The sequence below is a fragment of the Mauremys reevesii genome, linkage group 9 (genome assembly GCF_016161935.1).
Source record: "Mauremys reevesii isolate NIE-2019 linkage group 9, ASM1616193v1, whole genome shotgun sequence".
Lineage (NCBI taxonomy): Eukaryota > Metazoa > Chordata > Testudines > Geoemydidae > Mauremys > Mauremys reevesii.
Window position 1 is genome coordinate 82569468 of NC_052631.1, and position 14736 is coordinate 82584203.

Here is a 14736-nt window from a genome sequence, read left to right on the forward strand (position 1 = left end):
GGGGAAGGAGGGAAAGAAAAATGTCTGAGTGACGTTTTTCACTTACAACTCCTCAAACCTGCATTTTTACACCTATGTCTGATAAACTGACATAGCATCTCTCCGCATACGTATTTAGTGACACCTTCCCGCAGCTTTTTCAGGCATCTGCAGTGAACACAGTTTATGCTTCAGTTCAGGAGAGCTGATGCAGAGCACGGTGGCAAAAACAGCAGCAGCAATGGGGCCCTGGGTGTGCTAGATGGGTCAAATGGCTCAATGAATCGTGTGCATTTTTAGCTGAGCCATTAAACAGTAATAACAAATAATGATTTTTCTTCTTCCTCCCCAAAATAGTAAAAGTGGGAGAAAGGGCCATTAAAACAAAGGCAAAGAGGAAAGTAAGGGGTGATCATACATAATACTGAAAGGTATAAATATCATGGAGAGAGAACAATGTTGAAGTATCCCAAGGCATAATGGGATGGAACTGAGCTAAGGGTAATTACAGGCTGAATGTTCCCAGAAGTGAAGTCTGTAAGAGTGGAAAAAGTGGTGGGAAACCCCCCTCTCTTGTGATATTTAGAACTAGCTTGAACAAAGCACAAGTCTACTAGGAGCTAATGTGCAAAATGACCTACAAGGTTTACCCTTTTCTATCTCCAGTTTTTACATTTCTGTGAACCACTTTAGGAGCATAGGTACCAGATCAGATTAGGGGTGCCTCCTGTCAAGTTTCCTGTCATCTGCACAACAGTGCCAAGTACCAGATGCTTCAGAAGAAGGTGTAAAATCCATGTAATCATCAATCATAGAATAAACTACTTGCTGGGGGAAATTTCTTCCTGATCACAAGCAGTTAATAGTGGCTATTTTATGCCCCAAAGCACGAGGGTTATATCAAATGTACATTTTTATCGTATCTAGCCTTTATCTACCCTATTAATTTAGACAAAAATTAAAGATCATAAGCTGGTTTGTTTATAAGCTGAGCCCCCCCAAACATGGATAAGTAAAAAATGGAAATTTTGTATAACCCGTTCATAAGCCAACCCTACAATTCAGGGGTCAGCAAACTTTGGCTCCCGGGCCATCAGGATAAGCCACTGGCGGGCCGAGATGGTTTGTTTACCTCGAGCGTCCACAGGCACAGAGGTAAACCTAAGTAAACAAAGTGTCCCGGCGCGCCAGCTCCTTACCCTGACGAGCTGGGACAGCAACTGTGGGGGAAATTATTTTTGGGGGGAGAAAGCTAGGGGTTAGGGGAGTAACCCCTGTGATTACCCCGCACATGACCCCACCCCTAGCCTGGGACTCCCACACTCTCCCCATCCCATCCCTTCCCACCTTATCTGGGGAGGGCCGGGGAGGATGTCTCTGGCCCAGCTGGAGCTGCTCCGGCAGGCCGGACCGGGCGGCGCAGCCACAGCATGTTCCAGCGGCCATGGCCACAGCCTGCTCTGGGGGCGGGGCCGAGCGGCACGGCTGCAGCCTGCCAGCCCTGGGGCTGCAGCTGCTTCGGAGGCTGGGGGGGAGCAGCGTGGCCAGAAGTGGAGAGACTCTGGCCCCGCCTCTTCCCTTCTGGCTCTGCTGGCTGTGCTGCCTCTCCTTGCTCCCTCTGTTGGGGGGCGGGGCTGTGTCCCACCTCTCCCTCTCTATACCCGTTCATAAGCCGACCCCCTTCTCTGGTGCTTCCCTTTTTTACTAAAAATATTCGGCTTCTGAACGAGTATATACAGTATTTACAGCAAATGAAGTTCTAAGGATGAGATCATATTTTGCAAATTAACCCTTTCATTTCTGTGCTGAAAGAAAACTACAATGTTTCAAATGGTTAAGCCTAGGCTTGGAAAGATTAGATTTTTATTGGTCAGTAAAGGTCAATTCCACCATACACACACAAATCAATGAAAAAATATTTCCATCAGTGATAATCAAAATTTACAGATAGGCAAAGTAAGAAAAATGCTGCTTGAGAACTTATTAGAGTTTGATTTAAGGATAGTTACTTTATATATATTTTTACATGTGATGTTGGCAATTGGTGTTTTAATGCTTATAAAGCTTTAATTTTTTGAATCTCGGCCTCTAATGTCATTACATAATTACTGTCTGCCTCCCCGCATTGTCTGACAGCCCCATAATTTCCAGTAACTTCAACAATTTAAACTGATAAAAATCTTTACAATTGTGTAAACATAAACATCAATATTATCCCTCAAAGTTATGAAAAATAAAAAAATGAATTCTGCCATGCCAAGTTAAGACCTGGCATAGGCTTCAGTCCACCTAGAATAAAATGCATCTCTTCTTTTTCATGTAGGACCTGATACGAAGAGATATTCTGTATTACAAAGGTCGAATTGACATGGATAAATATGAAGTGGTGGATATAGAAGACGGGAGAGATGATGACTTCAACGTCAGCATGAAGAATGCCTTCAAACTTCATAACAAGGAGACCGAGGAAATTCACTTATTCTTTGCCAAGAAGCTGGAGGAGAAACTGCGATGGCTCAGAGCTTTCAGAGAAGAAAGAAAGATGGTTCAAGAAGATGAAAAGATAGGTAAGGGATCGAAAATCAATGGGATGGTGGCTGTTGGGTTTTGCCCCCTAGGGGGGAGAAGGCCGAATTACTGTGCTTTAGAATTATAGTTTAACTTCATTATAACATCCCTGGCTTATCTCAGAGTTGCTGTGAAGATTTGCTCATTTAGGAGCAAATGCTGCCCTTGGCTTCAAGCTTCAGCATAAGGAAACTCCACAAGGTGATGCAGGAGAGAGAAATGTACAGTCCCCCAGCCACTGAGAGGCAGCAAAGCCTCACAGCTGCAGTAATTTCTGCCCTAGGTAAGCACCACCACTGCAGGGAGAAAGGCAGACAGACTCACTGATCTACCAGCCTTTCCCTCCTCTCTGTACCACCACAAAAGGTTATTGTAACCAAGATTGGCACCTGGCTTATTGTCTTTTGCTCATTCGTAAAGTACGGTGTTCATTTATGGCACAGTATAAATAATGCTAAAAATAATGTTTATAAGGTTGCTTTTTAGGCAGCCTCCTCCCAGTGATGTCACGGTGAGGCTTTACTTTAAAAGAAGATTTGTTTTTTATTAAAATGTCTCTCTGTGTGGGTAGCCCCACCAGGCAGTGCTTTGCCACCCATGGGTTATTAGTTTCATAAATGATGCGTGAAGAAATATTCAGAAAAAGAGGGTTGGAAAGCGATTTTCTGAACTCTTTGCCATGTTCCCTTTTTCCAGGCTTTGAAATTTCTGAAAATCAGAAGCGGCAAGCGGCAATGACAGTAAGGAAAGTCAGTAAGCAAAAAGGTAATTGGCAGCATGTGTTCCGTTAGGTGAAGCCAGGGGCTTTATATTGGACTGGGAGTAGGGCTTTATGCTGGACTGCAATCCACATTCCCTTTGATTTTTCACCAGTCTCTTTTTTTTATCTCGTTTGTGTGTTTCATATAATTTGTTGATGTATCCATGGGCCAAATTCATTGCCGGTGTAACTCTGTTGAAGCCAGTGGACTTACATCAGAAGTGATTTTGATTTCATCTGTCCAGTCTAGTATCCAAAAGCAATCCTGTGGGCAGGAATTTATCTCAAACCGTAGGCAGTATATAGATGCATCTCACCCCAGACTGAAACTAAAGCAGGTGAGAAGATACATAGAGGCTTTGCTAATTCCCTGAGTCTCCCATTGGAAAAGAAAGGGAGATGGCTAAAAGCCTGGATGAGTTGAGGTTCCGCCACTCTACTTCTTTTTGAAGTGGGAGGCTCATGGAACTTGCATATATCTTTCTGTGAGCTCCATATAACCTAAAAGGATGGCACAGTTGCATCAGCACTAGCAAACATAACATCCTAGTAAAGACACTATATATCCACTAGTCCTATAAGATCATATTTGTCCTGGGAAGAGTACAGTCAGCCACTCTTGCCTGGGAAGAGTACAGTCAGCCAATAAGAGTCATGTCAGATATTAAGTCACTGGCCAGAGTTAATGATCAGTTCTAATAATTCCTGCAGCTGCAGGTTTTGGAATTATAATTGTTGGGGAGAGAGGAGTCATAGTAACAATCTTTCAAGTCCTGGAGTCTTCAGAAAAAGTATGAGAAGTCATGAACATGCCATCTGGTTACCACAATATCATGGCAGATTCAGGTCTCCAAGTGGTTAAATGTTTTGGGAACAACTCAGGACTTCTTGGGTACCTGCAGTCACCAGCTGCCCCCTCCCCGTTGTATAGCTTTTACAGCCCTATGCTTGCGTTTTCAAATGTCTTTAACCTTTAACGAATTCCTAGCTCTCTTCCTCACCTGGTTGTTCCATGCTGCCCTGATGGTCCAGTAGTGCTTTGTTAGGCCCAATGTGAACCCACTGGTCTCCTATGTCCTTGCACTGTTGTTGTTGATCTACTGCCGTCTACTAGCCGCTAGTGTTGTCCTCTGAGTTCTCTAAAAACTCCCATGGCCAGATTTGCAAAACTGGAAATGTGCAAAAAATGCATTTGGTTGCCAAATGTACGCATCACTGCATCAGTGCACAGGAACTGCACATTCAGTAGACCAGTTTTGCATGTAGCTGGCCACCTGTATGGGCACAATTCTGAAAATTTTCCCCTTCGCTATCCTCTTGCACACTGACTCCGGAGCATGCAAACAATTCACTGAAATCATGCTCACTGGAAAGTCGCAGGATCTGTGACTCTAATGACAGCCCCGGCAAATCAAGTTTTCATTAGTGCTAATGAAACTGACTCAGCTCAAGTGTACCTGAGAGTGCATATGAATATTTCCAATTGAACTGCTGTATTTCCATCCTGACAAACTCAGCGTACTTAACTATATTTAATTTTTACACAGCAATTGCTCTCTTATTCTCTCTCTCTTTCTTTCTCTGTGGGGAAAAAAACAAAAGGGGAGGGGAATTTTAACAGCCCAGGCTCCTTAGGCTATAAAATTAATTAGCTTCCTAGAACATCAGTCAGCACCTTCCTTATCCAGAATGACCCTATGCTCAAATATTGGGAATTCTTTTTATGATATGAAGTCCTTGAGTCTGACGGAAACTCATTCTGACTCAAAACATCAAGTGGAATGGTGTTCAATTGTTTTACCTAAGACATTAATTCTGAAATAATAACAAAACCCTTTGCATAGCATCATTAAATTAGCAACTCTGTCTCTCCTGTAATGTCTTGTGCTTCAGTGATCATAGCCCAGCCTCAAGTTAAGTAAAGTAAGTACTGACAAAGTAAATTTTGTAAAGCCAAACCCTTGCTAAGTACCATCAAATCCAGTTGATTTTATTACCCCATAGAGTATGGTTTGGCTTATAGAATAATAGACGTGTAGAACTGGAAGGAACCTCAAGAGGTCATCTAGTCCAGTCCCCTGCACTCAAGGCAGGACTATGTAATAACTAAACCATTCCTGACAGGTGTTTGTTTAACCTTTTCTTAAAAACCTCCAATGATGGAGATTCCACAACCTCCCTAGGCAATTTGTTCCAGTGCTTAACTACCCTGACAGTTAGGAAGTTTTTCCTAATGTCCAACCTAAACTGCCCTTGCTTCAATTTAAGCCCATTGCTTCTTGTCTTATCCTCAGATCTTAAAGAGAACAATTTTTCTTCCTTGTAACAACCTTTTATGTACTTGAAAACTGTTGTTATGTCCCCGTCCCCCGAAGTCTTCTCTTCTCCAGACTAAACAAATCCAATTTTTTCAATCTTCCATCATAGGTCATGTTTTCTAGACCTTTAGTCATTTTTGTTGCTCTTCTCTGGACTTTCTCCAATTTGTCCACACCTTCCCTGAAATGTGGTTCTGAGAACTGGACACAATACTCCAGTTGAGGCCTTATCAGCTCAGAGTAAACTAGAAGAATTACTTCTCATATCTTGCTTACATCCCAGAATGATATTTGCTCTTTTTGCAACAGTGTTGTTATACTGTTGATTCATAATTAGCTTGTGATCCACTATAACCCTGAGATCCCTTTCTGCAGTACTCCTTTCTAGGCAGTCATTTCCCATTTTGTATGTGTGCAATTTATTGTTCCTAAGTGGAGTACTTGGCATTTGTCCTTAATGAATTTCATCCTATTTACCATTTTCTCCCGTTTGTCCAGATCATTTTGAAATTTAATCCTATCCTCCAAAGCACTTGCAACCCCTCCCAGCTTGGTATTGTCCGCAAACTTTCTAAGTGTACTCTCTATGCCATTAGCCCTGATGAAGATATTGAACAGAACTAGACCCAGGACTTTTCCCTGTGGGACTCCACTTGATATGCCCTTTCATCTGACTGTGAACCACTGATAACTACTCTCTGGGAACGGTTTTCCAACCAGTTATGCGGTTGTATTTCCCTAGTTTCTTTATGAGAAGGTCATGCGAGACAGTACCAACAGCCTTACTAAAGTCAAGATATACCACATCTACCACTTCCCCCCTACCCACCACAAGGCTTTTTACCCTGTCAAAGAAAGCTGGTTTGACATGAGTTGTTCTTGACAAATCCATACTGACTCATATTTATCACCTTATCTTCCAGGTGTTTGCAAATTGCTTTTGCATAATAACCCATAGACTGGCCCTTGTGTGAGTAGCCCTATTGAGCAGCTGGCTTCAGTGGGAATACTTAGCAAGCATTATTCAGCAAGAGGAAGGGTAGCAGAACTGGTTTCCAAGTTATTTGGAGTTTCAGGGTGCTTTTGTTGACTTATCTTATAATAATTTCATACGTATTTGAAATGTATCCCCAACAAGGCTTTACCAAAGGCATTAATAAATACTTGGAGACAGTGTATTGCTAGTAACTAGTTGTAGTTACCTCCGCTAAGAGAAAGGTAACCAGTTCTCATGCTTCAGGATGGCTGCAGCCAGGGATCAGGTAGGCCTGCTGCCTTTTCTATGTACACATTGCAGAGCTAGACATATGCATTGCGGATAGGTTTGGGTTGCCTCTGATGCATCAGTTGTAGAGGTAGATATGCTGGAGGGTAGGGATAGAGTCCAGAGTGACCTAGACAAATCGGAGGATTGGGCCAAAAGAAATCTCATGAGGTTCAACAAGGACAAGTGCAGAGTCCTGCACTTAGGACGGAAGAATCCCATGCACCGCTACAGGCTGGGGACCAACTGGCTAAGCAGCAGTTCTGAAGAAAAAGACCTGGGGATTACAGTGGATGAGAAACTGGATATGAGTCAGCAGTGTGCCCTTGTTGCCAAGAAGGCTAACGGCATATTGGGCTGCATTAGTAGGAGCATTGCCAGCAGATCGAGGGAAGTGATTATTCCCCTCTATTCGGCACTGGTAAGGCCACATCTGGAGTATTGTGTCCAGTTTTGGGCCCTCCACTACAGAAAAGATGTAGACAAATTAGAGAGAGTCAGTGAAGGGCAACGAAAATTATCAGGGCTAGGGCACATGACTTACGAGGAGAGCCTGAGGGAACTGGGCTGGTTTAATCTGCAGAAGAGATGAGTGAGGGGAGATTTGATAGCAGCCTTCAACTACCTGAAGGGGGGTTCCAAAGAGGATGGAGCTTGGTTGTTCTCAGTGGTGGCAGATGACAGAACAAGGAGCAATGGTCTCAAGTTGCAGTGGGGGAGGTCTAGGTTGGATATTAGGAAACACTATTTTACGGAGGATGGTGAAGCACTGGAATGGGTTACCTAGGGAGGTGGTGGAATCTCCATCCTTAGAGGTTTTTAAGGCCTGGCTTGTTAAAGCCCTGGTTGGGATGATTTAGTTGGTGTTGGTCCTGCCTTGAGCAGGGGATTGGACTAGATGACCTCCTGAGGTCTCTTCCAACCCTAATCGTCTATGATTCTATGAATTGTGCCTCAAAGCACTTAAGCATGTGCTTAACTTTAAGCATATAAATAGTCCAATTGACATCAATGCTACCTATATGCTCAAAGTAAGCACATGCTTAAACACTTTGCCTGATCACTGCAGCACTTGATGGCCCAACAAGCTGATCTGATGTGTTAAGACCTCTGTGCCCATGTTTTAGGTCACTGAATATCTTTTGTAGCTTTATTTTTACCATCTGCTATGCTATATCAGTTGACCTGTTCTGTGGGAAACAGCGATAATTTCCATCTTACAGAATGCTTAAGGAAAGGATAGAAGCAGTTAAGGTGATGAAACGGAAAGTGCAATCAAGTGTGTTGGTGGCGAACTAGAAAGTTTTCAGTAGTATTAACAGCAGCTTATTTCATGAACTGTCATACAGCATTTCCCCGATTACTCTAGAGTCAGCCTGCATATTTATTAAGAGGAAACATTTAAAGGACCACTAGCTGCAATACACCAGAGAGAGAAAGTGTGGAAAATGAGACTGACAAGGAAGAAGCCTCCAAACTCTGTCAGATAAACTTGATGAAACTTTAATCAGATGATTAAGAGACAGCATAAACCTTTGCATTTTGGGTTTGTTTTGTTTTGTTTTTTTTAAACCAGTGTCCTAAATGAATCATCCCATTTGGAACCAGCTTGCTGTTAACATACACATACACATATATGAACTTACAGGCATAGACACACATGCCCAGCCAAGATTCCTTCAGAATTGGTTTGATGTTGAGCGAGCGAGTCAACCTCAGATTTCAGCAACATACTGGGATTTGCACTACTTATTGGATTGGGGGAAATGTAATAATATCAGAGCATGTGCCTTAAGATAGCATTAAGCCAATTCTCCACCTTCTTTAACTCCATTAGACGTAAAGTGGATGAGTAGCATTGGCTTGTGCTCCTTCCCAGCAGACTAAGTTGTAAGATATTTTTTACAGACAGTGATTCAGATTCTTCTTCCAGTAACAGCCCTGCAGCCCCATGCAACTTCAGTGGGTGTAGCTGAGAGTAGAATTTAGCCTGGTGTATCCTAGAATAATTAAAATGGGAGCTAGAAAAGTCTGGTTTGGCCTGGTTTTTAAAAAGAGCCTGTCACAGTTACCAGGCTAGCTGCACCACTGTCCCTTCTCGGTCACCTTGAGTGCAGCCCCAACAGGTGTCAGGTCATGGACCCCCACCTCCGCTGAGGTGGAACTCTGCAGTTCACCACTCTCAGACTAGCACCTGGGTTTACAGTCCCTACGTGCCAACCATGACTAACTTAGCAGGTCCAAAGGGGGCCAGATCCTGCAGAGGTTTCTCTTCCGAAGCCTCTGACAGCATACATTTGCAGTGAAACTGAGTCTCCAAAACAAGACATGATTTATTTTGCCCAAAAGGTACACAACACATAAAGAGGTGGATAACAAAGACTTTCACACATATTGCCTGACCTAAACTTAACCTTGCCATCCATAACTCAGGAGGATCTGGCTTATTTCCCGTCTCTGAGTTGGAAGAAACAGCTTATGCTGTTTGAAGCCTGGTCCCTCTCTCTGAGTGTCTCAGGCTTCTCACTGAAACATCCTGGCCAGTTTCTCTGACCACTTCCCCTTCCTTTCTGCCAGGTTTAGGTTCCCTTAACAATCAAGTCTATTAGGTCATGTAGTGCATCCCTTATTGCCAATGCAGGATTGCTCCGTGCACTGTATTTCACACTGACTTGTCCATTCCACTTTTAAGTGACTCTAACAACAGTAGAGTGACCAGACAGCAAGTGTGAAAAATCGGGATGGGGGTGGGGGGTAATTGGCACCTATATAAGAAAAAGCCCCAAATAACAGAACTGTCCCTATAAAATCAGGACATCTGGTCACGCTAAACAACAGGGACTTCAAAACTCCTTTATTGTATCTAACCCTCAGGATTGTTTGCCAGTACCCCTGGTAACAATTCCTCTCCCTCTTCAGTGTTTGCAGCCTTCAAAAACTGGTAGACACTTATCAAATCCCGTGTTTAGTCTTTTTCTATCCCCATGTATGGTAGCAAGTAACATATTCACTTCTCATTCACATAATGCTTTTTGGCATACATTCCTAGAGGCTTTCAAAATCCCCAGCCAACATTTTCAGATGAGACTAGTGATTCTGGGTGCCTCAATTTTTGGCTGTTCAACTTGGGGCTCCTTAAAGAGGTCTGATTTTCAAAGGCTTGATGCTTAGCACTTTCTACAAATTAGATCCCGTTAAGGAGTCTCAAGTTGGCCATTCAAAAGTTCAGGCTCCCCAAATCATTAGTCATGAATGTTAGCTTTTCCTGGACATAACAACATAGGATTCATTATGCCATATAAGACCACTAGTCTGTCTAATCAGGTAACTTGACTCTATCAGGGGTCTTAACCTAATGATTCATAAGGAAGGAATGATATCCCCTTGTTTTGTAATTTATGCAAGCCTATGTGGGGTGGGATCTCCTTTCTGAATCCCACGAGCTATCGATACATGCTATGAAGAATGATATTTGCTTTTTTTCTCATATTTTGGACAAATTTATTCTTTATTATTGCTGTTTTCATGAGTAGCATAACAGTGGACTAAGGAGCTGCATTTTCCAACGTGCATGCTTCAATTCCCTTAGCAGACCATGGTGAGGCCTCCAAAACCCCCTTGACATGCTGAGAAGTTTCCAGTATTCCCTGCTTCCCTCCATACCCTAATTGCTGAATGCTCCCACTACCATTAAGTGGCCTCATCCTTCCCCTAGCAGTCTGTAAAAATCCACTAAGAGCTAAATTCTCAGCTGGTATAAATTGGCATAGCTCCATCAGCTAAGGCTTTGGCTCCAGAATGCATTCTCTTCTTAGCTGCCAAGTCTTCCTGCTACCCTCATTCATATTAAGTGACTTGACCTCAAGCCCAGCTAACCTCAGCTCACAAAAATACTGACCCAGATTCCTCCCAAGGGTCATACCATCCTAATTTCTTCTGACATCTCAAACCTCTGCAGCTCAGTTGTCAAACATTCCCAGTTTCCAAGTGTCTTCTACCTGGAAATCAGATGGCATCTTAAGGGTTAACCAGCCCATTTGTTAAACTCTTTTTTAAAAGGGAGGGGAGGCACACTTGTATTTTCAGATGTAATCAAGGTCATTTCCCTTTGTTCACAAAGCTTTCCACACTGCAGATGAAAGAATGTCATTACTGGGTGGAAATCATGTTATCATACTACTTCCCTGCAAATATGCAAATCCCATTGCTCATAAATTACATGGGCTGCAAACTGAACCTTCCAAAGCCCATGAGTGCCCATTATACAGTTACCCCGTGGAACTAGCCACAGCATTTTTCAGTGTTTTCAATCTGAAAGTATCAATGGTGATTATGATTTTCATAACACAGATGAAATTGGTTCTTCACTGGAGGAATTACTAATCCAGTTAGAATCTGACCTGAGATACAGTTAGGATCTCCAAAGCTAAGCAAGGACAGACTGGATGAATATTTGGATAGGAGACCTCCAAGGAATACCTAAGTGCAAAAGGAAATGACCTTGGTGACTAAATAAGGGCAGGGGCGGCTCTAGGCATTTTGCCGCTCCAAGCACGGCAGGCAGGCTGCCTTCGGCGGACCTCCGAACCCGCGGGACCAGCGGACCCTCCGCAGGCAATCTGCCGAAGGCAGCCTGCCTGCCGCCCTCGCGGCGCCGGCAGAGCGCCCCCCGCGGCTTGCCGCCCCAAGCAAGCGCTTGGCATGCTGGGGCCTGGAGCCGCCACTGAATAAGGGGCACTCCTGCTTCTGAGTCAGTTCTGAACAAATACTCCAGCAGAGTGCTGAGAGGGTCATCTGTCGGGTGAGATGTGAAACTGACCTCTTGCCTTCATTAGAGACCGCCAAGGACGGTTTGAAGAGTAGAGATGTTCCCCCCCACCCCATGTCATGCCCAGACTTCCAGTTGAGTGATTCTGACCACCTAAATTCTCCCTGTAGTTTCAGTTAGATAATATTTTTCTTCCTATCTAGTTCTAAATTGTCATGTAGATTTGCTGTGTGCTATTAATAAGTGTCACCCCGGCAGTGGCTGTATTTCAGTGAGCGAACTCTGTAGTTCAATAAAATGGACAGTGCAAGGAGTATTTCCTCATCAAATGATGAATACTTGGGCACTGCTTCCTGTTGAAGGGGCATGCTGCGTGGTACCCCACAGGAATACGTCAGACATAAGGCAACTGAACTTGTGATGAGGTTGAGTGCGCCTCCTAAGAGGTGTGAATTCCCTCACTGCTGTTGAGACTCAGGAGAATTGAGGGTTTGCACCATAGGACACTCTCCATTCACCAGCAATACAGCACCAACTTCAGCCAACGCTGAACTAGAAAACATTTATATTTTATCACCCATCTCTTAAATCCAGCTAATAGATAGGCAAATTGTTTAGATGCCTGTGTAGAGGAAAGGGACATGAAATAGCTACCAATCAAGGCATGAGAGAAATCCTTAAAGAGTCAGGATCGAATAAGCATAGAAAGACATCTTATATTTGGCTTTACTCTTTTAATTCTTTCAGTGCCAGGGAATTCCTTCTGAGAGCACAAGTACAAAAGACATTTTGGAAAAAAGTTAGGAGCAAAGCAGAGATGGCTTGAAATCCTTTCAGGGTTTTTGGTGTTTAGGGTTTTTTTTAAGATGAGAAACCTAAGTGATTCAAACTGACATTGCCTAGCACTGAAATACTGCTCATTTTCAATTGACAATACATCATCTCTCTTCGTTGCATTTGGCCTGACAAATGATAAACGGCAAAGCTACTTTTTTTTTGTTTGATGCTGAACAGCATTCCCTCAACCCCAGTCCCACTGAACAATCTGACTATGCTGCTGCAACCCTTGGAGTCTACCTGGGTGCAGAGTTCTGCATGAACCAGCAGAAGGAGCTCCAAGTCTGATCACGACTTGTGTAACTGTTTCCCTGTGCCTAGGGAAAAGCAGCGTGACTGCTGTGCCTGGAAATCTTTCCTTATCTATCGATTCTTCCCTTTGCATTTTGAATTCTGTTCACAGAGGCAGCCTGAGATTGCAGCATTCTTCATTGGAAAGGAGCTTGGCTCATTTTTTCCGGTTAAATTGCAATGGAGTTATGGTTTTGCATATAAAAAAAATCCTTAAAGAGACAATTTAGCACGGCTACTTGAAGTTCTGATGAGGGAGAAAACCAGCTCAGTTCAGATACAAATATATTAACCCTTCATTCATTCTGAGAACTAGTCTTGTTCTGAGGTTCTGAATATGTTCTGGTAAGTGGGATTTTTCTCCCACATCCTGTGTTTCACCATGCCCCCAAATACACCGATACCCGAAGAAAGGCCATTCTTGTGGCGTTTTTATCTGCTATTGGAGGTGACATATTGAAAACCTCAAGAGAAAAGCTACTCTTGTGGGATTGCTGAATTTACTCTGCAGAGCACAAATACTCATATTTGCATGCACACAAATGCAAGGGCAAAATAGCACATGCCTCCATGTCTGTAGTTGTAGTAATTGCTTGCACAAGTTAGACGTACAGTTTTGACAGTTTAGCCCCTCTTTGCTTTCACCTGGTGCCCAGGGGAGCTGGAGCCAATTTGCCCCCTCCTTCTATGCAAATTAGATCAGCCTCAGGACTTCTCTAATTTAGGTAAGCTGTCATGGTCATGGATCGCTGGAACACAGCATGATTTGGCCACATTCCCTCTTTCCCTGTCACACTTCATCTTCTGCCACTACGTGGAGTGAGCCACCAGGGATTATTATAGAGCTGGCTATGCCGGTTCGATACCAGGTGGGGATTTCCCCATGCCACAGGCATCTTCAGATGCTGAGCTAGAGTGTAGATGCCTGAGCAATCTAATTGGAGGATGGAGGTATCCTGCTGTCTCTTATGATATCCTAGAGCCAAACCATTTAAGATTTGGCCGTGGCCCTCTCTCTGTAATGATGGGGCATCAAGCACTCAGTGGAACTGGCATTCTACTGTGCAAGCATCTTACTCACGATTCACATATTTTGAGGTAGGAACAATAAGCTTGTAAACATATGAGATTAGCAAATCAGATCAAGCATCCAAGAGCCTACCAAAGATGTGTAGGAACCAAACAGATTGTTGTTTTCAGCTTGACTTGGAACACATAACTGTGATGAAGTTGGTTAGGTCATGAATCATGCAGCAACTTTTATCCATGCTAAAAATGAAAAAGGATGACTGTACTTCCTGGATTGGATAGAGAGCAATATGAGTAGTAGTAGTTGTTATCAGATAAAACAAATGGTCATTTAATTTCTTTGGAGAAATCAGTCCCATTTCCATATTCCTTGTCTCGAAGCACAATTCGAAGAAATCCAGGAAATGTTTCCATTCAGTCTCAAATCTGGTTGGTTTTTAACCAGCCTTGATTGGTATTTACAATAACAAAGGGGAGTAAATTACTTCTCTTCCCTCTCCAAACATATTAAACTCTTAGCTTGTTATAATGGAAGAACCTATATAATGATGCACCAAGATTAAATGGTTGGCAGCTTAGCTTCACATAATAATGCAGTGCATTTTGTGAGAGTATAATTCTTTGCCTGTAATTGCTTTGAACATATATCGCACCTCCCATCTCCGTATCCCAAAGCACTGGCACATGAAAGTGTGTGTTTGTTTGCTGATAGGTATTGCTGACAACATGCAGAGAATCGAATCTCTCGTATGCCAGTCACTGTGGTATCTAGGTGCTAATTTAATATTTTGCCTTCTCTGACACCTCCCACCTGCAGATCTCAAAGCATTTTACAAACGTTAATTAATTTAGCTTCATAACCCTCATATGAGGAAGATGGGTATTGTCCTCATTTTTCAGATGGGGAAACTGATCACAATAG

At 43.1% G+C, this 14736-nt stretch overlaps 1 protein-coding gene across 7 annotated transcripts in view; it reads left to right on the forward strand.

Annotated features, from left to right (window-relative positions):
• The window catches only part of ARHGEF9 (Cdc42 guanine nucleotide exchange factor 9), a 264186-nt gene that overhangs the window by 248025 nt on the left and 1425 nt on the right, over positions 1-14736 (forward strand). For 6 of the 7 annotated variants that reach the window (XM_039489630.1, XM_039489631.1, XM_039489634.1 and 3 more), the window contains 2 exons: positions 2303-2546; positions 3244-3312. In XM_039489630.1, the coding sequence (XP_039345564.1) occupies positions 2303-2546; positions 3244-3312 (313 nt within the window). Of the gene's footprint in view, positions 1-2302; positions 2547-3243; positions 3313-8238; positions 8354-14736 lie in introns of those variants that run through there. The other variant, XM_039489632.1, reaches the window with a different exon arrangement.